The sequence below is a fragment of the Osmerus mordax genome, chromosome 22 (genome assembly GCF_038355195.1).
Source record: "Osmerus mordax isolate fOsmMor3 chromosome 22, fOsmMor3.pri, whole genome shotgun sequence".
Taxonomy (NCBI): Eukaryota; Metazoa; Chordata; class Actinopteri; order Osmeriformes; family Osmeridae; genus Osmerus; species Osmerus mordax.
The window spans coordinates 7,902,681-7,925,585 of NC_090071.1; the positions used below are offsets into that span (position 1 = coordinate 7,902,681).

The 22,905-nt window shown below is 53.2% G+C and overlaps 1 protein-coding gene across 1 annotated transcript; it reads left to right on the forward strand.

Annotated features, from left to right (window-relative positions):
- The first annotated feature begins 4 nt into the window (after positions 1-4).
- Positions 5-21,701, forward strand: LOC136966483 (nematocyst expressed protein 3-like). Its single transcript, XM_067260990.1, has 4 exons — positions 5-46; positions 249-302; positions 5,644-5,841; positions 20,946-21,701. Exons 1-4 carry the CDS (start codon positions 5-7, stop codon positions 21,699-21,701), a joined length of 1,050 nt encoding a protein of 349 aa, XP_067117091.1.
- Positions 21,702-22,905: the final 1,204 nt, after the last annotated feature.

A 22,905-nucleotide genomic window follows, 5' to 3' on the forward strand; every position in this document is an offset into this window, starting at 1 on the left:
CACTATGACAGAGACCGAGGCTCACCAGCTGACTGGCTCTCAGACTGTCAGAGTGGAACTGATTACATCTCCTACACTTCATCTCACATGAACATGTTCATGATTAACCGCTCTCTTGACCCTTGCACCGGCACACATAGCCCCAAACTGGTTTCAGTTTCCCACCGCTTTTGATTCTGTTTGACGTTGCAAATGAACTCTTGTGGTGTAATGCGTGTGCCGCGCAAGTGTGTTTTGTGTGCTGTCAGGCTGAAGTTCCCGAGGATGCACTGGGCTTGGGCGTCCAGCAGAGGGTGCTCATGGCACGACGACGAACAGCAGCACGAGTTGAAGGAGTTCATTCAGTGCAACGTTAGTTCGCGGAATGACGTTCCTTTACATGTTCTCGATGTGAATGTGTTGCTGCTCAGCCTACGCAGTGTTTATGAGATAGATGAGGCCTTAGTGCGTGTGTGTGTGTGTGTGACTGCCTGCTATTTTTCATCTCATTCCGTCATGTGTATGTGTGGTACACCACAGTTGTGGCGAGGGACCATGGTTTTCCAGTAGGAGAGCAGGGAACTTCCATAGATGGAAGCCTTTCCATGGCTAGCTCATCCATGGCTAGCCCATGAGATGAGATGGGTTCTGGAGAAGAAGGCTTGTTTTATCCAATCATCAGACATTGATCTGCTGTGTCCACTAATCAATAAAAGTCACGGTGTTTGCTTGTGATTCTGTTAGCCGGGCTAGAGGCCCAGACCTCCAGACCCATGGCTGCCAGGGCCTACGTAGGCAGTCCCCTGAGATCAAATCAATCAGCCCCAATCAAAGCTGTCAGCACTGCTCACCTCACACCATGCATGCCGGCAGAGAAAGGCAGCGCTGGCTGTGTGTGTGTGTGTGTATGTGTGTGTGTGTGTGTGTGTATGTGTGTGTGTGTGTGTGTGTGTGTGTGTGTGAATGAATCAAGCATGAAAGACAGACTTAAAGAAAGCAATAATGTTACACAAGGCTCATGTTTACCAAGACATAACCAATTTCTCCCATTGAGAATGTCCTTTCACAAAGGCGCACACACACGCGAGCAAGCACGCACCCACACCCAAACACACCAATATGCGACACCGTTAGGACACACAGTGAAGTGAGTGCACTGGGATGAGCTGCTGCATGCGTTGCCCTGATGGGCAGCAGGGTGTTATCCTGGAGCATTTTTCCCAGTCATGAATAGGAGTTATTAATCCAGCTAGAACATGGAGGAGCAGGTCTTGACACCTGATTCATTAGACAAAGCCAACACTGCCAGGAATGGATGCACGTGTCACCCAGCTCCACTAACAGCCGCACCATAACAGGGCATAGACCACCCTGACTGTAATTCAAAAAACGCAAGTGTGTGATTTTAATCTTTATATATATATATCTTCTTTTTTTTATACATACTTTTTTCATCTGGCAGTGCAACTGTAACCAAGTGAAAATAATTGGAGAAATTCAATAAGGCTTTTCTAGGCAGACAGCTGTCATACAATTAATTACTCATCTTCTTAACTCTAACTCATACAAATGAGCTCTGAGGGTCTTCTGCCTTTGCTAAAACGCTGTAGATGGCATGTGGAGTATTAGACATGTACTGAGCGAAGTACCATTAGCATGGTACTTCTCTCCCCACGTCAACGGGGAAAACACAGACCCAGAAATGTCATGGCATTTGGAACGTTGTACCAAATCACAGTGTGCGTTGTCCATGTGTCTGTTGATGGTGGTGTGGGTGTGGGAGGGGCTAGACTGGGGGGTGGATCATCGAGGGGGTAGGGTTGGGGGGGGGGGACTAAGAAGTGCAACAACTTGTATTAGTCCACTCATGGACGATGTTCCAGTTCTCCTTCCACAGTGTCTTTCTCTATGTCCTCATTGTGCAGTGTATTAAATCAGGTAGATAAAACTTTATGTTTAAATGTGGACTAAGACCACAGTGAATTTTTCCTGTGAGGAGAGGAGAGTCGAGGAGAGAGGAAGGGAGGGGAGAGGAGAAGAGGAGAGGTATTGACTACAAAAAATCTTATTTCCCGGTAGATTTCTCAGCAGGAAGACACAGATGGGATCAAGACACAAGATATTCAGAATGTTTGAGCTGATGAGCAAAAGAGAAACTGGTAGCGAGGCGGGGAGGGGGGGGGGTGGAGGGGGGGGGGGGTAGGGGGGGGGAGTGAGAGGCTTTCAGCCAAACTCTTAGCTTGCCTGAGACTCTTTTGCGGCAGTAAAATCTTGCCAACAGGGTTGCCTAAAAAGTTTAGAGTCTACGTGCTCAATATCAAGTTGCTCCTCAGGGCTGAACTCAACACCCTGCATATGGTCAGCAGTTTTGTTCACTTCATGTTCTGCATTGAAGGTCCACTCAGACAGATATCCTGACTCTTTGGAGGATTTAGATAGATATTGGCTCAAGTAATGGCGATGGATTAGACAGATTACATTAAAGCCTGGTTTAATTGATCCACTTTTTCTTGATTATACTAATATAAGAGTGGATGAGAGTGCTAGACATACTGTCTGTGTGTATGTGCGTGTGTGTGTTGGACCATCAGGTGGGTCCAGTTCGCTGATTCTATTGAGCTGATAGTGGAGGTCTGAACCTTTGCTCGCATATCTCAGCTACTTAGACTGTTACCGTGGCGATAACTTCCTGAGATGAGCATGTCACAGTGACCTTTCCCTCTGACCTCGTTAGAGGGGCCATCTCGTTAAGCCCACATGTTTAATTACGGCCCAGAGCAGTGGAACGCCAATCCTGGACACATCACTGTCTGTGTGCTCTGACACAGATCAATGACCGTAAGGGACATGTTGGACAGGTCAAAGGGCAGAGGGACATTTTATGCACCTATATATACACACATATGTACTCACACATTGTTACATAGTATACACACACACCCTCATTTACTTCATAGTTACACCTTTACATACGCACTTTACAGTACAAACCTTTACGTACACACGTACACACACACACACACACACACACACACACACACACACACACACACACACACACACATGGCAGACATGCTCTCAAACCAACATTAGCACATTGGCTGACTAATTGATAGAATGATGGAATCTCGTGGTTGGTTAGGTCAGCGGTGTGTGCTCAAAGTGCTCAGTTAGTCTGCGCTCATAACCACCATCACAGATCTGCTGAAGGACATCATGTCACAGTCCTTCACCACCACCCTGCTGTACCCCCGCTGCAGAGCAGACAGTAGACTTTGGGCCCTAGCAATCAGCTGTTCTACGTTTCACCCGATTATTTATGTTAAGTATTGGGACTGATTGGACATTGATTTCCCTTAATGCCATGAAATCTATTCATTACTGATGTGGATTAGTGAAGCTCTTGTCTATGTATTTGACCAGCATTTGGAGGATCGGGGCTGCTTCAGTCGATCTGTTGGAGAATGTGTTAAATGCATTTTTAATTGTTGTATAGTTTGAACTCTGAAGCCTTGTATAAGAGAGCCTGTTGTGTGGCTGTGAGCTCGTTTGGCAATTATTGTGCCGTTTGTTATTTATAATGCTCTGTGTTTCTCATGAAGAGATATTGTTCTGTAGATATTTGCTTTCGTCATCATACGTCATTTTTTTCTTCTCCCTCGCTCTCTCCTTCTCGCTCTCTCGCTCCCTCTCTCTCGCTGTATTGTCACAATGGTTTCCTCTCCCTCTCCGCCAGGTTGCCATGGCTGCCAGTAGTCACAGCAACAGTGGGGTCAGAGAGTTTTCTGTGCTCAGATTGATGCAGGCTTCCTAAGAGGCCCTGGTGGAGGTGCCTCAACACTCACCATACAGGTAAACACACTCACGCCCACACACACACACACACACACACATGTACAAACCCACACACAAATGCACACTCACACACACACACACAAATATGGGTGAAAGTAGCAGCACTTACAGTCAGGACAGAAAGAGTGGGTGGATGTGAGCAGATTTTTGGAACCAGTTTCAGAGCACAAAGACACCCTCTCAGTGTACGGTATCAGCCTTAGTGTGTGTTGCACACGCTTGCTTCAACACAGACACACACGCACACAAACAAACACCTTGTCTTTGCATCAACATGGCAAGTGATAAATCAGCTCCATGATGAGTATGACCATGTGATCAACACCACCAACTCATCAGTGTTTGCCCCTCACCATGCTACAACAAACAAACAGCATCACCAGGTTGTGTCTCACTGGGGACAGGCATCACAGCAGAGACAACTAGAGCCAGGGGCAATGTGGTCACATTGTATCACCGTGTAATACGTTCCTGCTGGATTTACATTTCAAATGCAACATGTAATCATTACCAGTCTGGAAATATCCGGCCTGTCAGTCATGTGAGACTCAGCCAGACCACTTCATAGAGCAGTCTCGAACTGAGGGGAGCCACAGAGAATATTGCATATAAATAGAAACGACTGGCAATAACTTTGAATGTGCGTGACCTTACACATACGTCTGGATTACCTGCCTCAGAACGTTCCCCGCTGCACCTGGGGGTCGGGTTGCCATGGATACCACCCCCCCCCTTGTCCTCCTTCACCCCCGCCACTCCATACAGGGAGCTCCTCGGCTGTGATTGGGTGAACTGTGGCCCTACAGGTACCACTTCCCTCCACGGTGGGGCAGTGCGATTGAGCTGGGGGCTAGTTTCTCAGTCGTCGACTGCAAGTTGGCCTGTCACACATTTATTGGGCAGACAGCATAGACAGCAAGAGAAAGAGACAGAAATAGACAGAGGAAACAAGAAAAGGAGAGAGAGAGAAAGAAAGAAAGAATGGAAAAGAGAAAGAGAGAGAGAGGAGGGGGAATGTGCTGATGCTGAATTTGTGTTAATCTTGGCTGAGCGGTTGTATTGAAGGATCTCAATCTATCCATCAGGGTGTCAGCTCCTCCCCTTTCCTCTGTCTCCCTCCGCCCCCCTCTCATCCTTCCACTCATCCCTCTCTTGCCCTCACTCATCCTTCCTCTCCTGGTTATTTTTTCCACATCTGTCAACACCAGTCATGTCTCTCTCTCTCTCTCTCTCTCTCTCTCTCTCTCTCTCTCTCTGTCTGTCTCTGTCTGTCTCTCTGCCTATCTCCCTTTGTCTGTCTCTCTCTCACAATAGAAACTTTTGATCTCCATAGCCCAGGAGAGACAGATCAGACATAAGCAGATGTGACATCATCTTCTTATTTACCCCCCCTGTGAGGCATACAGACAGTGGGGGGCAGGGAGAGTGGGGGGTTGAATGGAATAATGAGAAGGAAGCTGTGTGTGTGTGTGTGTTTGCGTGTCTGTTTGCTTGTGCATGCATGGGTGTATGTTGAGTCGCCGCAGCGATTCTCCCATCACAATATGTCATAACTGCGGGCGCCATTGCTCCCACAAGACACTGGAGCTCAGTGACACAGACAGGTCGTCTGTCAGACTGGCCCTGTCAGACGCAAAACAAGGAAGAGTGTGTGTGTGTGTGTGTAAAGTGTAGACTTGAGAGAGAAAGTGTGTGTGCATTTGTATTTGTCTATAGGCTTGTGTCGGCTCGCACGTTGTGTGTGTCTCAGTGTGTGTGTGTCCTACAAGGGTGCCTAAGTGTGACATAGAGACCCTCGACGTGTGACAGTTGGACAGGAGGAACACCATTAGCCGTGACCCCCGGAACTCATCGCTCAGCTCGCTCCTGCCAGGGGCGCCGGGCGAGTCAAGGGGTTGCCACGGTTACAGTTCCTCCCGGGAACGGCGCTGCGAGGAATTCCAGGCCCCGGGGTGGAGCCAGGCTGGCCTCTGCCCTGTCAGGGCCTTATGGATGGGCTTCGGGGGCGTGAGGGGAGGGAAAGGGCTGTAAATTTGAGCGTTCTTCCTCCAAGTCCTCCCTTGTCCCCTCTTGTCGGAGAGTGGCTTAGCCCTCTGAGATATTTGGCGCGCCCCCCAGCAACACCAGTTAATCCACTAACTCTTCCTCTCTGTTTCACTTCGGAGTCCTCAAAAAGCTGTGCTGGCAGTTAACACCCCCTCCAACACTCGGGGCTGTTGAGGCTGGGGCCAGGCGAGTCAAACCCCCATTTGGAACCTGCATCAGGTCCTCAGACCACCAGCCGGTACGCGCTGTCTGTCTCGATAAAACCTAACCCTTCGAAGACAGACTTTGACAGCCCCTGCCCGCCCCCTCCCCCCCCCCCCCCATCATTCCCTCCTGTCCCCCACATCCCCCCCTCCTCTCCGGGGGACCTTGGTGTGTGGCAGAGCAGCACAGATCTGTCCCTCAGCAGACAGCCAGCCAGCCAGCCAGGTTGTCAGTATCCGGGCAGGAGTGGGACCTGCAGTAGGAGGTTATTTACCGCCGCCCCCCCCCCCCACCCCACGTCCCCCCCCCCCCCTACTCCTCCCATCCTCCCTCCTTCTGGGTGACCTGTCCGTCCTCCCGTTCGGCCCTGCAGATTAAGATGCAGCCGCGGCCCCCTGCCAGCCCAGCGCCAGATTGATGGGAAACACGGGGGCCGCAGAGACACGGATGAATTTTCAACAGCTGCCACCTAGCATCTCTCACTGCTGGCTGGAGGAGCAAGGCGACCAGACCAGCAGAGCCTCTCTCTCTGTGTCTTTACAGCAGTCTCACGCCCCCAAAGACGTCGCCTCAGCAGCTTTGCCATGTTCGGACACGGTAAAACTGCAGGTGTGTCAGCAATGTGGACCTGTGTGTGGTGTGTGTGTGTGTGTGTGTGCTGTGTGTGTGTGCTGTGTGTGTGCTGTGTGTGTTCGAAAGAAAGAGAGAAAGAGTAAGAGAGAGAGAGAGAGCGGGTGGTGAGGGTATGTAAAAATGTGTGAGTTTGTGTCATGATGGATCATTTCCCAGTAGAGATGATGGGTGGGAGCAAAGTATAAAACTGTGATGGATGCGTTTGTGTGTCTGTGTGTGTTTGAGAATGTGTGTGTGTGTGTGTGAGAGTGTGCTGAGCAAACTGCACTGGCAGGGCTTTTGTTTGAGTCCCCAGGGCAGGAGACACACATGACTCAGCGTCCAGTTGGATTTATAGCAGATTGATTAAATTAGCATTTGTTCTGAAACCACGACAGCAGCTCGTCTCTGCAAACACACGTACATAAACACACACGCATACATCAACAAACACTCACACAGACACATACCAAACAACGCACGTACATGACACACGCACTTACACCGCCGCAAAAAACACACACGCAACCACACACATGTACAGTCCATATCCAAGTCCAAGTGGTTTCACACTTTCCACCCGCTCATCCTCCGAGCCTGGAACCCAGAAGCAATACCGTCAGATGCAATGTGTTGCCATTCGACCACGGAGAACATCATCCCAAAAGATACAGTAGACGGTACTGGCTAATTAGCAATTATCCTAGCTTGTCAGTGTGATTGAACACAAGACCATTAGAGAGCAGATAGATGAGCATAGCACATCCTGGGTTTGGGGCTGCTTGGTTTCTGTGGGGGAGAAGGTTCAAGCAGCCAGGGCTTGCTGACAAGCCTTTTTTATGACATTCATCAAAGCCATCTGCCATTTTCCGGTCAATTAATTTGTTATGGGAAGTGAGATCAATTAAGCGAGAGAGGTAATGGCTTTATATCCTTGTTTCCTTTTTATGGCCTAATATTTTCTGTTCTCCACTCTAGCATGAAAAGCCCGAATCGATATCCAGGCCCCTTTTTTCTTCCTGTGCACTAATTTGTTTTCTGCGCTCTTCCCTGGCATGATAAACACTCTGCGACCAGGGTTAAGGATAGGCCCGTAAGGAGCCTGGAAAACACGTACACACACACATACACACATTCAGACACAGACAGAGGAGTGAACCAATGCAAGGAGGTGAAAGGATACATTCAAAACAGTTTAATCAATGACTCAGATAATCCATTACAGCTGAACCTGCGAGTGACCTCTGTGTGTGTGTGTATGTTTTAATGCTCTAAGCTTCAGCTTCTACCATGGCCAGTGTCCAAGCCCTCCTGCTTCTGTCAGCAGGCCAGCAGACCCATTGGTCATGCCATGATGACAGTCTCTGGGGGAGGGGGCGGGGGTCAGAACACTGGTCCTGGCCTGACAGTGATGGGTAGTGTTGGGGGGGTGGGGAGGTGTCCACTCCATTAGTATGAGGGTCACCACTCCAGGTGCTCAGGACTCCGCTGCCTGACCCCTAAGATGTATTGATCCAACAGCCATTAGGCCTGGAGATGCTGTTGATTGATATGATGCAGCAGTGTGTCTATGGTGACGCTCAGAAAAGGAGAGGGTCTGGCTGGTGGGCTGTCTGGTTGGCTGGTTGGCTTTTTGTCTGTCTGGCTGGCTGGATCGATGGATGTTTAGCTTGCTGGCTGGCGGGCGGGCTATGTTGAGGTCATCGTAGCCAGGCTAGCACTGATGACATTGCGTATTGATTTGGATATCATCTGATTTGGATGAGCTAAGTGGAGCGCGTCCTCGTCCCGTCATTAGTGAGTTAGTGAGCACAGGTCAACAGACAGACCTGCCTTTCTCAGAAGGAAAAAGCAAGATGTTAACCTGGGCCTGACTGTTAAAGTTGAGTGTGTGTGTGTTCTTGAGTTTGTGATGGGGCGGAGGGAGGAGATGGGCTGTGCGGGGGGGGGGGGGGAGATAGGAGGGCGGTGAGGTGGGGTGAGGTGTGGGGTGAGGTGGGGTGGGGTGAGGTGTGGAGGGGAGGGGTGAGGGGGGGGTGAGGGGAGAGGAGAGGAGGTGCAGGTCAGATGAGAGATCCCATCTATAATCACAAGTGCTCGGTACCAGAGGTGGGTGGGAGAGCTTTGGCCGTGTGTCAAGAGGAACCACAGATTAAATCCTCATCGATCCGACTGTAATTTATTTATCAATTCAACAAAAAATTAAAGGTTGCCTCCGCCCCCCTGCAAGTACACCTTTAATCTGGGAGGACGCTGCCCCTTGAATACCAAACAAGAATCTCTGAATCTCGAATATCTGGACATTTCCAAGCAGGTCAAGTTACACAGACACGCAGCCACATTTGTATTATTTACAGAAAGAGTTTGGAAAGGCTGATGGAGTCCAATATCACGTGAAAAACTGCAACACCACAGACAATAACACTCCCCCACCACACACACACACACTGTCCTCTAACCCCCTGCTCTGCAGTGTAACAAGGTTACCATGCTCCCTGGCCCACATTAGCCCTGTGTCAACAGCTTCCCTCTCTCTCTCCCTCTTCTCTCTCGTCCCCCCCCGTCCCCCGTCCCCCCCCCTCACTTCCTCCCTCGCTCTCAGCAGCACTTCCTGGAACCTCTCCCCGACCCGGCTCGGAATCAAATTAAAAGCACATTAAGCCAAATGAATAGCAGGAGATTTGATTAGCTGCTGACGAAGGCTGGTGAAGCTGCGAGACGCGCATCGCCTCGTTCCTTTAACCCTTCATCAGGGTGGGGGGGGGGGGGGGGTGGGGGGGGGGGGGCAGTATCATCGGAGGAGCAGGTGGTGGAGTAGATACTGCGGAGGTGCTCGAGAGGTTCTAACGAGCGTGGGGAAACTCCCCGGATGATGATGATGATGATGATGATGATGATGATGATGGGCGACAGAGCTCCTGCGGCTCGCAAAGTCTGCGGCGCTGGACCTACCGCGTTGAGCCTCGAGCGGACCATTCCTCGTCTGGCATTCCTGTGGTAGGTGATCGAAGGGTGTGTGTGTGGGTGTGTGTGTGTGTGAGGTGTGTGTGTTTGTGATAAAGAGCGTGTGCGGAGGGAGGGGTATTTTTGCACAGAGGGATATCTTCTCCCCAGTCCCCCTCAACTCTCCAGCCCGGACAACATCCTGTTTACAAGCTTCCCTGTCGACACGACCCCAGACACTCTGCGCTCTGCTCACTCAGCACACTCTCCTGCCCACCCAGCTCCTGGCATTAGCGTCCACCGTGCAAGACCGCATCTCACCTGCTCCTAATGAGGAGAGACAGCCTCGTCAGGGGTACCCTTCACCCCCACTCAGAGAACCTCTACCTTCCCTGCACTCTCACTCTCTCCCTCTCTTTTTGTCCTTTTGCCACTCTGTCGGTTTCTCTCTTGTTCTCTCTCTCGCTCTGTGTCTGTGATCTCTCTCTTTCTTAAATTCTCTCTTTTACTTTCTCTGTAGCTCTCTCAATTGTTCTCTCTCTGCCATCTCTTGCTCTCTCTTTCTCCACCCCCCTCTCCCAGCCCTAGAGCAGAGGGGGGGACAGGCTCCTGTAGGATCAGAAAAATTAGATCCAGGTCTTGGCCAGTCATTTTTCTTTGCCGGTAATAAAAATACAGTGTGCCCTCCAGATCCCTTTATGGAGAGAGGCCGCGCCTGGAATCTAGGCCAGGCTCCATTGATTTGGAGGCTACAGTATTATTGGCCATTACAGAGAAGGTGATATGAGAGGTTTTTTTAAATCAAATATCCAGCCCACCCCCAAGGGGAGGAAGGAAAAGCCGAGGCAGGAGAGGAGAGAATCTCTGTTCTCCACAGCCTCCTCTCTGATCTCCCTGAGTCCCGGGCAGCCGTGGAGGTATAAGATCGCCCTGAGCTCCGTCCCAGCGTCTCTCCCCCCCCACCACCCCCACCCCTACCCCCACCCCCCCCCCCCCCCCCCCCACCTCCCATACACCCCTCCCACTAGGCTGGCTAAATAAGATAAGGCCGGTCATTGTATCCGCTCATCAACTGCATCGCCCCCCCCCCCCTGCCATCAAATATTCATGGGGCCCACGGTAGACTCTTAAGTAAACCAGCCAATTTGTTGCGGAAGACGGGCATTAAGATTGGCCGGGCCGATATGCAAGTGGTCCCCCGGGGGCCGGTAGGGGGGCGGACGGCTGCCATGCGGTCTCTCTCCAGCCCCCTATTGTTCCCATCAGTCAAAGCAGCGTGACTGTTGGAGGGGTGGGGGCCAGGGGTCAGACAGGAGCAGCATGTGCCTGTCTGGTGCTAACAGGAGGCCCGTGGTGTGTGTGTGTGTGGGGGGGCGGGGGGGTGGACTGGTGAGGGAGGGTTGATGGGGGCTGAATGGGGGGGGGGTTGAGGGTCATAGAAAGGGTCTTTGTCGGCAAGTAGCCTTTCGGTTTGTACTCTTTCGTACTGTGTCGAAAGGCAGGGAGGGAGGGAGGCAGGGAGGCAGGGAGGGAGGGAGGGAGGCAGGGAGGCAGGGAGGCAGGGAGGAGGCAGGGAGGGAGGGAGGGAGGGAGGGAGGGAGGGAGGGAGGGAGGGAGGGAGGGAGGGAGGGAGGGAGGGAGGGAGGGAGGGAGGGAGGGAGGGAGGGAGGGAGGGAGGGAGGGAGGGAGGGGATGAAAGAGAGGGAGTCAAGTCTATATAACAAAGAGATGTGGGTCCATCCATTCTGGGCTGTGACGTGCTGATGTCTCAGAGATGTATAGGGGTGCAGTGGTGTCCGGGTTCAGAGGGATGCTGATGACCAGTGTGTCACTGAGAGGGACTTGAAAAACACCTTATCTGTTCCTAAATGTAAGGCTGCCTATCTTCCTTGACAGACTTTTCCCCCACAATGTTCCTGCTCTGTAGCAAACCCCCAGTGAATGGCCTCTACCCGGAGATTACAAAGATTACACTGCTTCAACCGGCATGTCCACATTTCCACCCGAGGATGAAAGTGAACAAATCACAGAAGCAGATTTTTATTTTGCTTTATTGACGTGCTACGGGAGGAGACACAGGGCTTCGGTTCAGAAGGCCCCGGAGGGAGAGAGAGAGAGAGAGCGAGAGACAGAGGAGGAGAATGAGAATGAGCTGCGAAGGCTGTCGAAGGAACCCAGAAAAAAAAGGGCTCGTAAAAGGAAGTCGCTGCCTCGTAAAAACCGCCCATCGGATCAGAGAGGACGGGCTCCCGGCGGGCCACGCCACTCCTCGCCGGGGGCGAGGCCGGGGCCGAGGCCGGGCCGGGGTGGGAGAGGCCGAGGCGTGGCCACCGGAGGGTTGTCACAGGTCATGTGGAGAAGAGATGATGGGGATTAAGAGAGAGAGAGAGAGAGAGAGAGAGAGAGAGAGAGAGAGAGAGAGAGAGAGAGAGAGAGAGAGAGAGAGAGAGACTGGGTGACCCCTGCAGCCTGCTCTTCAGCTGGCACCAAGGGAACTCTGGGGGATTTCAGTGAGTCAAACACGTTTCGCATATTGAGTGTGACTTGGCGCATTTGGCCCCTCACAGACACTGTGTGAGTGAGAGGAAAGAGAGGAGGGAGAAAGAAAGGAAAAAGCATAAGCTGCTAAAATGAGATCTACACTATTCATCAGCTCTAAATGTATTCATGCCTTTTGTCAGCGTTGGGTACCTGCTAATGAAAGCCTTGAGAGGAGAGAGCTCTCAGCCCCCCCCCCTTCTCAGCCATGGATTGACTTCTAAATTAAACACTTTAAAAAACAAAACATCTCTGAGTGGGCATTCATTAATTCAGAACGTCGTCCTGGCATGAACTGACTGAATCAACTAATCATTAAAGCTATCTTGTATCATGGTTGAATACCCTTAGAGAAGTGCTTTGTAACACAGTGATGACGTCTCTCTGCAAAATGAAGGCCGGGCGATCATACGTGCTAATGCTTCCATGCCCTGGTGCAGGTTCATCTGCTCTGTGAAGAAGTTGGAATTTTGATCAAGTCATTTACATGCCTTATCACGTCGCTAAGTGAGAACATGTTGTTTCCCCGGATTGTTGATCTGCAAATATAAACAGCCGAGACAGCGATTGTACTTTTTCGGCGTGCATCGATTTCATAAATGTGCATCCACTCTCCAATTAAACACTACTGACACGCATGTTTTCATGGAGATGAATTAGTCTAAGCGGTGAAATCGTATCATTGCACCGCACCTGTCGTAGGCCTTTCTCTCGTCTCTGTTGCCGTGTTGCCATGATCACCCGTCCTCATTATCAAAGCCTCATTTCCTCCACCACCACCGCGGCTTAACAAACGACTCACGTCGAGTCATCCGCTTCGACGCAGAAGTGTGCACGCCGCCCAAAAGGACTATGCACGTGGGACTGGAGTCTGCGGAGGGTCGAGACCTGAAGACAAACTGGGAGAACGAGAGAGGGAGGAGAACAAAGTGAAGGAAGAGCGAATCAGAGAGGAGGGTGTCTTGGGGGCGGACCGGAGGGAGAGCGGGAGAGAGACGGGGGGGGGACGGGGGGGGACGGGGACGGGGGGGGGACGGGGACGGGGGGGGAGGGTTTGGGCTGGATGCTGATGGTTGGACGGGAGGAGGAGAGAGATGGCCTGGACGGAAAATCATCACACACACGACCAGGACAGGAAGTCCACGGCCCTGTACACAGGAAGACAAGCCCACCGAAGGGTGTGTGAGTGTGTGTGTATGACACACAGACAAAGGGAAACAGGATCAGCGGTCAGCCTCATAAACTGTATCGGGGACAGTTGGAGTGTGAGAGAGAGAATCCAATTAGGATGCGGCAGCGCCGGTGGGCGTTGACAAACAGCCTGGCTGGCCGGCACACTTCTCTGGAAACACAAACATTACACGGCAATGATCAGCCCTCCGTCTAAGTTATAGACCCTACATCTCGCCTGTGTCTCCTTAGTAATTATGCCTCTAAACACACAGATGATGAAGACATCGTTGTCATCATGGCTATCAGTCACCCCAGGGTTCCAGTCTTACCCGTAGGTCCTTGTGCATATAGATCTGACCCGTTCCAGCCATCATATGAAATACATGTATTATCTCAAGGTAGGCGAAAATCAATGAAAGTAATATTCCTATTGGATTTAGTTTATGCCATCGACCCTGGTCTCTGAGCTGTGGCGTAGATCATGGGTGGAAAGGAGAAGGGGACCTTTGGAACACCATCCCCGCTCCGCAGATTAACTCTCACTGGAGCTCAGGAGATAGCCAGGTAACATCGGGTCAGGGTCAAATACGGTTGCAAATCCCCTTGAACGCTCAAGTCTCTAGACGACCGTATCTGAATGCAAGCGTCGAGCCCCTCGTCGGGGTTTCACGGCTTGAGTGGGACAGACCAAAGACGCCAAAGCTAAGTATCACCTTGACTCCCCCCCCCCCCCCACCCCTCCATGCCCCCGGAGTCCCCTGTGCCCCCGTGCCCCAACCCTGCCTGTGTACGGTGCCGACCCTGGGGAGAAGGACGATAGCCTATGGCGCCCCTTCGTCTGAAAGGCTAATGAGATCCCACAGGCCTGGCAACAGAATCTCACCAAACAGGAATTTGTGTCCATGTGTGTCTGTGTGTGTGTGTGTGTGTAAACAGGGGAATTCAAAAAAACACCTTGCTCTAGTTCGCAATGCCCAGTGCCTTCTCTTAGTCTCTGATTTTCTTCTCTCTCTCTCTTCCTCTTTCTCTCTCCCTCTCTCCACAGTGGCCTATTTCTCCAATCCTCACTTCCTTTTCAGCTGTTCTGGGCTGTGGGTCAAGGCTGGGCTCAGTCACTGGGTCACCCACACACACTGGAACTCAGAGGAGGGCTGCAACGGAGGCTGGCCCGTTCTGGCGGAGCAGAGGAGAAGAGAGGAGGATAAATCTGCTGGTCCAGGTGACGCCTGTAAAGGATAATACAGACAGGACGGCTCTGGAGGCAGGAGGACGGCTGCTTTTACTGAGTCAAGGCCAGAGGCAGGGATTTATGGGACTCAGGATGCAGGGCCCACTGTCCTGGCCCTCTCATTGGTCACTATACTCAGGCAGCACTGCCAACCCTCAGGCTCTCTCAATTACAGCAGTGGAGAGACATCACACACACAAACACACACACACACACACACAACTAAATACCGACATACACTTCCAGGAAACCAATACTTCGACACAAACACAGGTAAACATTTTCTCTTGTCAGAGTACACGTTGTCACGGACCCTTATTATTAACAGCTCCATTCCCAACATGAAGGCACAGTGTGGATGTGTCACGCATGTGTCTAATCTCCTGTAGAGGGGCTGCTCTGGCCCTCATTATCCCACCCCAGGATTTAGACAGTAGCTAACACAGTAGCAAACTGCAGCGTGGGTGTCGAAACATTGCATCCCCTCCTCTCCTCTCCTTTCCCCTCCCCTCCCCCCCTCTGCCGTGGCACAGCGGCACTGACAATAGGAGCTCTGTGCGGAGGCCCGGGTGATCCAGGAGAAAGCGCCAGGCCCCCGAGACCCATTTTCCCTTGTGATCCTCCGAGATCAAAGCCCCAGCAGGACCCAGGGAGGGGCCCCCCTGTCCTCCGCCGCACCCCCGACAGCCAAGGACACGCCGTCCTCTCTCCGTCCTCCCCTCTGTCAGCACACACAGGCTCCAGGGCTCCGGCACACGGCCTCACAGACGCGCTGCCGGAGCAGGTACCACAGCTCTGGTTTCATTGAGGGGTGTGCGCCCGTTTAGGCATGCTTAACCGAGCGTGGGTGCACGTTTGTACTTCTCCTTCGCTCGCTCGCTCGCTCGCTCGCTCGCTCGCTCGCTCGCTCGCGCACACACACGCACACGAGCGCGCACGCACACATACGCACACACTCACACACACTCCCCTTTAGGATAGGCTCCATGGGATGAAAGGTAACTACCCCCCATCTCCCCCCCTGCATAACCCTCTCTCTGAGAAGTCAGACATCAAAAAGAGAAACCTTGTCTTCTGAGCGGCTTTCCCACTCCACTCACCCCGGGAGCGGGGGGGTGTTCGGGGGAGGGGTGAGCACGGTCTACACGGATGTGAGGGTGGTGCCTTTTTCATGCCCGTCCCTTCGGGGCACCACCTCTCACCAGTCTGGGTGAAGTTCACACTGATTGTTTGGGGAATATTCCAAAAAGAAATTGAGAGAGAGAGAGAGTGAGACTGAGAGAGAGAGAGAGAGAGAGAGAGAGAGAGAGAGAGAGAGAGAGAGAGAGAGAGAGAGAGAGAGAGAGAGAGAGAGAGAGAGAGTCTCCAGCGAAGTTCAACTGAGGGAGGAAAAAAAGAGAGAAAACGACGGCACAAAGTGCGTCAGGGGTAGAAAGAGAAAGAAGAAGAGGGAGGAGGAGGAGAGATAGGGCGTCTGCCAGAGCTGGGATTAAGACATTCTCTCCTCTCGGCATCTCCGTGCTGCTTTAAACTCACTCCAACACAAAGGCGTCGTTAAGGCTGGCAAAGTTGTCTCCATAAACTTAGATGAGGATTTGGAACAAACAAATCGACGTGCACAAGACAACGAGGCCGATTTGTATCACGCCAGCCTGTTTGTCTGGCTTGTTCCTACGTTAGTAGGATAAAGAGTGTTGGAGCTTGTGTCTCTTGTATACCCTACAGCTCTGCTGTGTTAGGATGCCTTTTGCAGTGTTGTCAGAGCAGCCCAAACATGACATTATCAACACGTACAAACAAGAAAAGTGATGGATTACTGTTTAGATGTCTTGTCTGGCATACATGCCTGTTTATTGCAGCTGTTCTTTCAAATTGACCTAGCTGCCTGGGACAGTATTATCGACGAGGAAGCATTGCCAGAGCCTTTTCTCTACTTCAAATGGAGAAACACTTCTTTTACACGGGTAAACAAAGAGACCTGAGGGGGGGAATGGGTTTGTTCCTCTCCTTCTACATCTCCAGAGGATGAAAAGAACAACATTATGTGCGGTGTTGTTGCATTCCTCCAACCAGCAAAATGAAAGAGGCATAGATTGGCAGACACAAAAGGGCCTTTTGAGATTGTTTCAAGAGCGGGACACCGCCTTTCCCTCCAAATGTGCCACTTGACAGTGATAGAGTGCCTATCTGATACACAAACACACTGCTGGAAGTGTCTTCAAAGACTCGCAGGAAGTCTGACAGCATCATTAGTGTGTGTGTGTGTTCTCCCCCCTCTCTCCCTCTCTCTCACTGTCTCTGTCTTTCTCTCTTTTTATCAGTTGCAGTTGCTGCCTGAGCAGGTGGAGGGGCGTCGAGACATCACTACAGCACACAGACAACGCCGATTGTTCTCTGCCCGGCATCACAGGCACGCGGGCGTGCCACGTAGCGACGAAGCCGCGCGACTGCCGGGGTGCGAAGCGTATGCCGTGCCTGCGAACGGCGCCGGCGTCAGGTGGGCCCCCGCCGCACCCTCTTCCACAGTCGCACACCCAGAGGTGTGAAGCCTACAGCACACGCAACACCTCCCTTCCCCCGGCGCCGACGGGCAGCCCTTCCCAAACGAACGCTCCGTCTCCGAGTCGCAGCCAATTCCAAAAGCTCCCGTTCGTCTCGCCGTCTGCGTGGGTAGCTGTGCTCGCGTACGCCGACAGGATCCCAGGGCAACGGTGAAGCTAAAAGGAGAGGCGGGAGAGGCTGGAGCCAGCGCGGCTCTGTCGCTCCACAGGAGCAGGTTAGTTTGCGATGAGGTGTTGATTGCTTGTGGCCATGAGTGGATTAAAGCAAGCCTCATAACTGCCAGGGTTCACACCCGAGCTGACAGTTAGCAGCCTCCGAAGGCACCGCTTTGAACCCAGAAACAATAGTATCATCTCCTCCGCTTCCTCCCAAAAAGACACCTGCTGCCCCCCCCCACACACACACCCACACACACACACACGCATATGCACCACCATGAGCCACCATGCTCATAGGTGCACTTCAACGTCTACTTTGAGTGCACGCACACAAACACACACACACACAAACACACACACTCACACACACACACACACTCTCGCAGAAACCCAGCCGTCTATGGCACACATGTCAAGTCGCAAAAGCACGGTACACTCATGAATATTTAAGAGCCTTCAGTCTGAATGTGCTCTATATGTGTCACCATCAGCATCTTGGAGGCAAGGGGGAGGGCAGGGGGCTGAAGGAAGGGGGGAGGTGGGGGTGAGGGTGTGTGTGTGTGTTGAGGGGGGGGGGGGGGGGGTTCAAAGTGGGCATATCTGGATACCGCACAGCTTCTCTCAGTTGCAAAGCTGGCAGTTCGTTTCGCAGTAGCTCCATTACTCATTCCTCATTCGACTGTGTGTGTGTGCGTGTGTGTGTGCATGTGTGTGTGCATGTGTGTGTGCATGTGTGTGTGCATGTGTGTGTGGGGCAGAGTGGGTACATTATGTCTTTTTTCTGTGCGCTGTGAAGAAACCAGGTCAATAGAGCATGTTTTACTGGACAGCACTTCACCTTGGTCACTCTTAATCTCTGTTTCTCTCTCTCTGTTTCTCTGTCTCTACTATCTCTCTCTCTCTCTCTCTCTCTCTCTCTCTCTCTCTCTCTCTCTCTCTCTCTCTCTCTCTCTCTCTCTCTCTCTCTCTCTGTCATTCCATTTGTGCATTCATGCAGGTGTGCGCGTGTGTGCGCGCAGGGAAGTGGTTCGCAGGGCATGTTTGTGTTCTGTTTCAGCTCTTCTCAAAAAAGCTTTTTCTTCCATTCATGGTGAGCGTCATGACGAGCCCCACACTCCCAGCCCAGGAACCAAGACCCACAGGTGAACCACATCACTCAGCAGTCAGGCGCCAGGAAGGGAAGGGGGGGGGAGTTACATCAGCCCACGTCAGCAGAGCGCCAGCAGGCGAGGGGTTAACAACCCGCCGCGCTGGCTCGGAGGAGAGAGGGAGCAGGTGGCGGAGTTTCTCACTTTCCACCACAGTGCATGATGGGTAAACGCTCTCCTCGCTGCCGCTCGCTGGTCCGGGAGAGAGCGGCAGTCTGTCAGAGCAGACGGCAGGTCTGCTGTGGGCGTGTCCCCGCCGTGACGGCACTGGAAACCCACGTGGATTAACCTCCACCTGCACGTGTACTTCCTGTCCAGGACCAGCTGGGAGGTGAACGCAATCGTTCCTGTGTTTTTTGCGCCTGTCAGACAGGGAGACAAAGAGGATATCTGCCAGTGTGCGCTGCGCACCCCATATACTGAACGCCATAACCGTCACAGCTTATGTTACCGGGACAATCTATAAGCACTTAACCGCTAAAGAAATTAGCTGCTCTGCTGCACTCGGAATGGAGAAATCATTCTGGGCGAGCTGCATGCCTCCGTGCCCCGATGTAATTGCGTTTTTGGAACAAACGCGTCTGTGAAATAGTTGGGAGGGCACACTCCCCCTCCCCTCTACACACCCCCCCTGACACGCACACACACACACACACACTCTCTGTACAGAGGCCGCACGGCGCTACTCGCCATGGCGGCGCTCGTTAGTGCTCTGATTATGCTAATTCAGCAGAAAGAGAAAGAGAGAGAGAGACAAAGACGCAGACAAGGAGAGACAGAAAGAGGCAGGGCAGAGAGGCACAGATGGAGGGAGCAGGGGAGAAGGCGAGGGATCAAAGCAGGTCATTGGAGATGGGGAGCGAGCCGTACTGCGTGGTGGCCTCCATGGGCCCACAGGATCTGCCGTGGAAGATTAGAGGAACAGCTCCTCGCTCTCTCCAAGATCACATACCCTCTTAGTTGAAACGTCCAAACGCATCCGCCTCCGACGAGACGGGTCGTGTCAGATTCTATCTCGAGGGGGGGGGGGGGGGGTGAACCCCGTCCCTTCGCTCATTCCCAATGCGTGGAGGGGGGGAGGCGGGGGCAGGAGCAGTGGGGTTGGGGGAGGGGGGGGGTTAAAAGCGGAGTCATATCCTAACACGGACGCTAAAAGAACTATGGAGAGGTGAAGAGGTGGAGAGGAGGAGAGGTGGAGAGTGAGATGAACCTCTGTCAATCCCGTTCAAGGACGGGGACGCCGGGGGCAGGGTGCAGCCATCCCTGCGCCCTCCCCTGGCTCTCTCTCTCCAGCCAGATCTGGTCTGGGGGCGGCTCGCTATCAGCGGGAGATGTTGTGGAAGGTTATTGCTCTTGCATGAGCATGCATGATTCACACCTACACACACACACACACAAACACACACACACACAAAGTCATTCCACACTCCCCCAAGAGTGGTATTCATGGCTCCTTTGATGCCCAGAGGAGCCCAGACTGTGGAGAAGCCTGAGGACAAGAAGAGGAAGATGAAGGAGGATGAAGAAGGAGGGAGAAGGAGGAGAATAGAGTCACGGATGACTTCCCTCGCTATGTAACCCATTATCTTCCTGCAGCACTGACCCACTGGATGACTCGTCTTAAGCCCGCTGCCTTATCAGTGCTGCGCTGTGTTGGCCAGCCATGCTGCTCTGGCAGGACATGAAACATGGCGCTGAAGACATGAGACATACATGCTCTGACTGGCCAAGCGGCACTATCTGCAGGCAGCACCAAGACTGGTCCATATTCATGGAGACAACCAAGGTGAGCTCCGAGACGGGGGGGGGGGGTCGACTGTCCCTGGGGCTCAGTCTTTATAACACACACATAATCAAAATCCTCACTTAGATATGCACAAACTCAATGCTTATATGCACATGCACACACACACACACACACACACACACACACACACACACACCAAGATCTAGGTTTGTAATGGTAAGCGGCAGTTGCAGGTTAAGTGTCAATTTGTATGCATTTCCCCTGCCTGGAGTTCGCTCTCTCCCGCCTCACACACACACACACACACACACACCCACACACACGTCAATGGCAGCCATACTTTATTAAATCTGACAGGGGCCCCATCCCTTTAGCCTTTAATCCACATTTACATCCAGCACTTCCTCTTTGTATTCCAACAAAGGCATTAGCATCCCCAATGCAAATAACCCCAACATTCAGCTTAACGATCGACGATGCTAGCTGCTGTGCTGTGTTATTAACTACATGGTGCCATTAAAGAGGGCTGAATCCAACAAGGCTCTGGGTTTTTCACCAAGATGCATGGATTCTGCATTAATGATTCCGACTTCTGTGTGGAGTTTAGCAGCAGTGTGTATGGAATGTAATAATATGCATGCGATTCTCTGAATCAATACCCATAAGGAGCTGGAACCTTTGCTTTGGAGATATACAGCCATCGGTCCGCCCATCAAAAGTTAATGAGCTATTAAGCGTGTGCTGTTGGTCAGCACTCTGCAGGGGCAGCGTGGGGCTCTGCAGGCCCTGCAGCTCTGAGGCCCCAGATCCTGGACTCCCTGGAGACTGGCCGGGGCTCTGGGTTTGTCCCCAGCCCCAGCCCCCAGTGGGTCCTGGTCCCGGTCCCGGCCTCAGCCACAGCCCCTGCCCCCAGTGTGGTCCTGGTCCCGGCCTCAGCCACAGCCCCAGCCCCCAGTGTGGTCCTGGTCCCGGCCTCAGCCACAGCCCCTGCCCCCAGTGTGGTCCTGGTCCCGGCCTCAGCCACAGCCCCAGCCCCCAGTGTGGTCCTGGTCCCGGCCTCAGCCACAGCCCCAGCCCCCAGTGTGGTCCTGGTCCCGGCCTCAGCCACAGCCCCTGCCCCCAGTGTGGTCCTGGTCCCGGCCTCAGCCACAGCCCCAGCCCCCAGTGTGGTCCTGGTCCCGGCCTCAGCCACAGCCCCAGCCCCCAGTGTGGTCCTGGTCCCGGCCTCAGCCACAGCCCCTGCCCCCAGTGTGGTCCTGGTCCCGGCCTCAGCCACAGCCCCAGCCCCCAGTGTGGTCCTGGTCCCGGCCTCAGCCACAGCCCCAGCCCCCAGTGTGGCCCTGGTCCCGGCCTCAGCCACAGCCCCTGCCCCCAGTGTGGTCCTGGTCCCGGCCTCAGCCACAGCCCCAGCCCCCAGTGTGGTCCTGGTCCCGGCCTCAGCCACAGCCCCAGCCCCCAGTGTGGTCCTGGTCCTGGTCCCAGCCTCAGCCCCAGCCCCCAGTGGGTAGTGGTCCCAGCCTCAGCCCCAGCCCCCCCCCCCGTGGTCCTGCTCCCCACCCCAGTTCCCCTCTAAGGTTGCATTTAGAGACATTGTTTCCCTCAGCACCATCCTCAACCCCTCCTCCCCGCCATCAACCGCCATCCCTACTTCCCTAGGAATACCAGTGACCATGGTTACCCCCCAGCCCCCACTCCCCTTTCACACCTACAGGCACACACCTACTTCCCCAGTGGTGACAGTGACCATGGACAGCTCCAGTGTGTTCCTCCAGTCCAGTGGGTGGACAGGGAGCCGGGATGTGATCAGAGAGGAGCCCTGCCCCAGAAGACACACCACACAGAGATGATCAGTCATTGATGAACAGTCGCGGCACGACTACAGCAACAGCAATTGAATTATTTATAGGCGAACCAACGAGGAGACGTGCACGTGTGTGTGTGTGTGAGAGATAGAGCGTGTGTGTGTGTGTGTGTGTGTGGGGGGGGGGGGGGGGGGGTGAGGGTGTGTGTGGGGTGGGGTGGGGGGCTGGTGATCCTCAATCTTCCCCCTCCCATGGTGGGCTGGCTGTGACTGAGCATGAAACATGGGGAAATGCTTACAAGCCATTTGTCATGGTACCCTCCTCCTGGTCTCCCTGCTGGGAGATTGGATTCCCGGGTGAGAGGGGGCGCTGGCCCCTGCAGCACTGGTGCCACTGACACGGGCATTAGGGAGGTTTTTTTTTAAAGGCTTTCTGAGCTGTTGGTTTGAGTCGACATGCGGAAAATCACGGCGTGGCACATGTGTAATTCCACGTTCCCGTCCACACAGTCCACCCTCATTTTCGCATTTCGTGTGGCGTCGTATGGTGAGTGGGTGTGCATGATTTCCTGTGATATAGTGAGTGTCTTACATATACATACGTGTGTGTGTGTGTGTGTTTGTGTAAACCATAGGCTCCCATCTGACCCTCGGCAGTAACACTGTCAGTGAGCTCCCACTGAACGTGTGCTTTATGGCATTCCAGAACCACCCACTGATCCCTCTGCAGTACGGATGACTGCTAGCCACCCCGGGGCTCTGCTCTGCCCGTGCACTGAGCCTGGAGCGGGGCGGGCTGCTGTCAAGGCAGGCTCTGGAGCCACGGCCCTGGAGCACGGCGCTCACACGCCGCAGCCGACGTTTGGACGCTGCGGCATGTCTGGGAGGAGAGGCTCCCGCTCGTGTCTTTC

Bases quoted from the DNA above. Each gene is read 5' to 3' on its own strand.
- LOC136966483 (XM_067260990.1), top strand. From the start codon at position 5: ATGACAGAGACCGAGGCTCACCAGCTGACTGGCTCTCAGACT. The intron at 47-248 runs GTCAGAGTGGAA...GTGTGCTGTCAG, and splicing joins AGCTGACTGGCTCTCAGACT to GCTGAAGTTCCCGAGGATGC. The intron at 303-5,643 runs GCACGACGACGA...GACGTGTGACAG, and splicing joins TCCAGCAGAGGGTGCTCATG to TTGGACAGGAGGAACACCAT.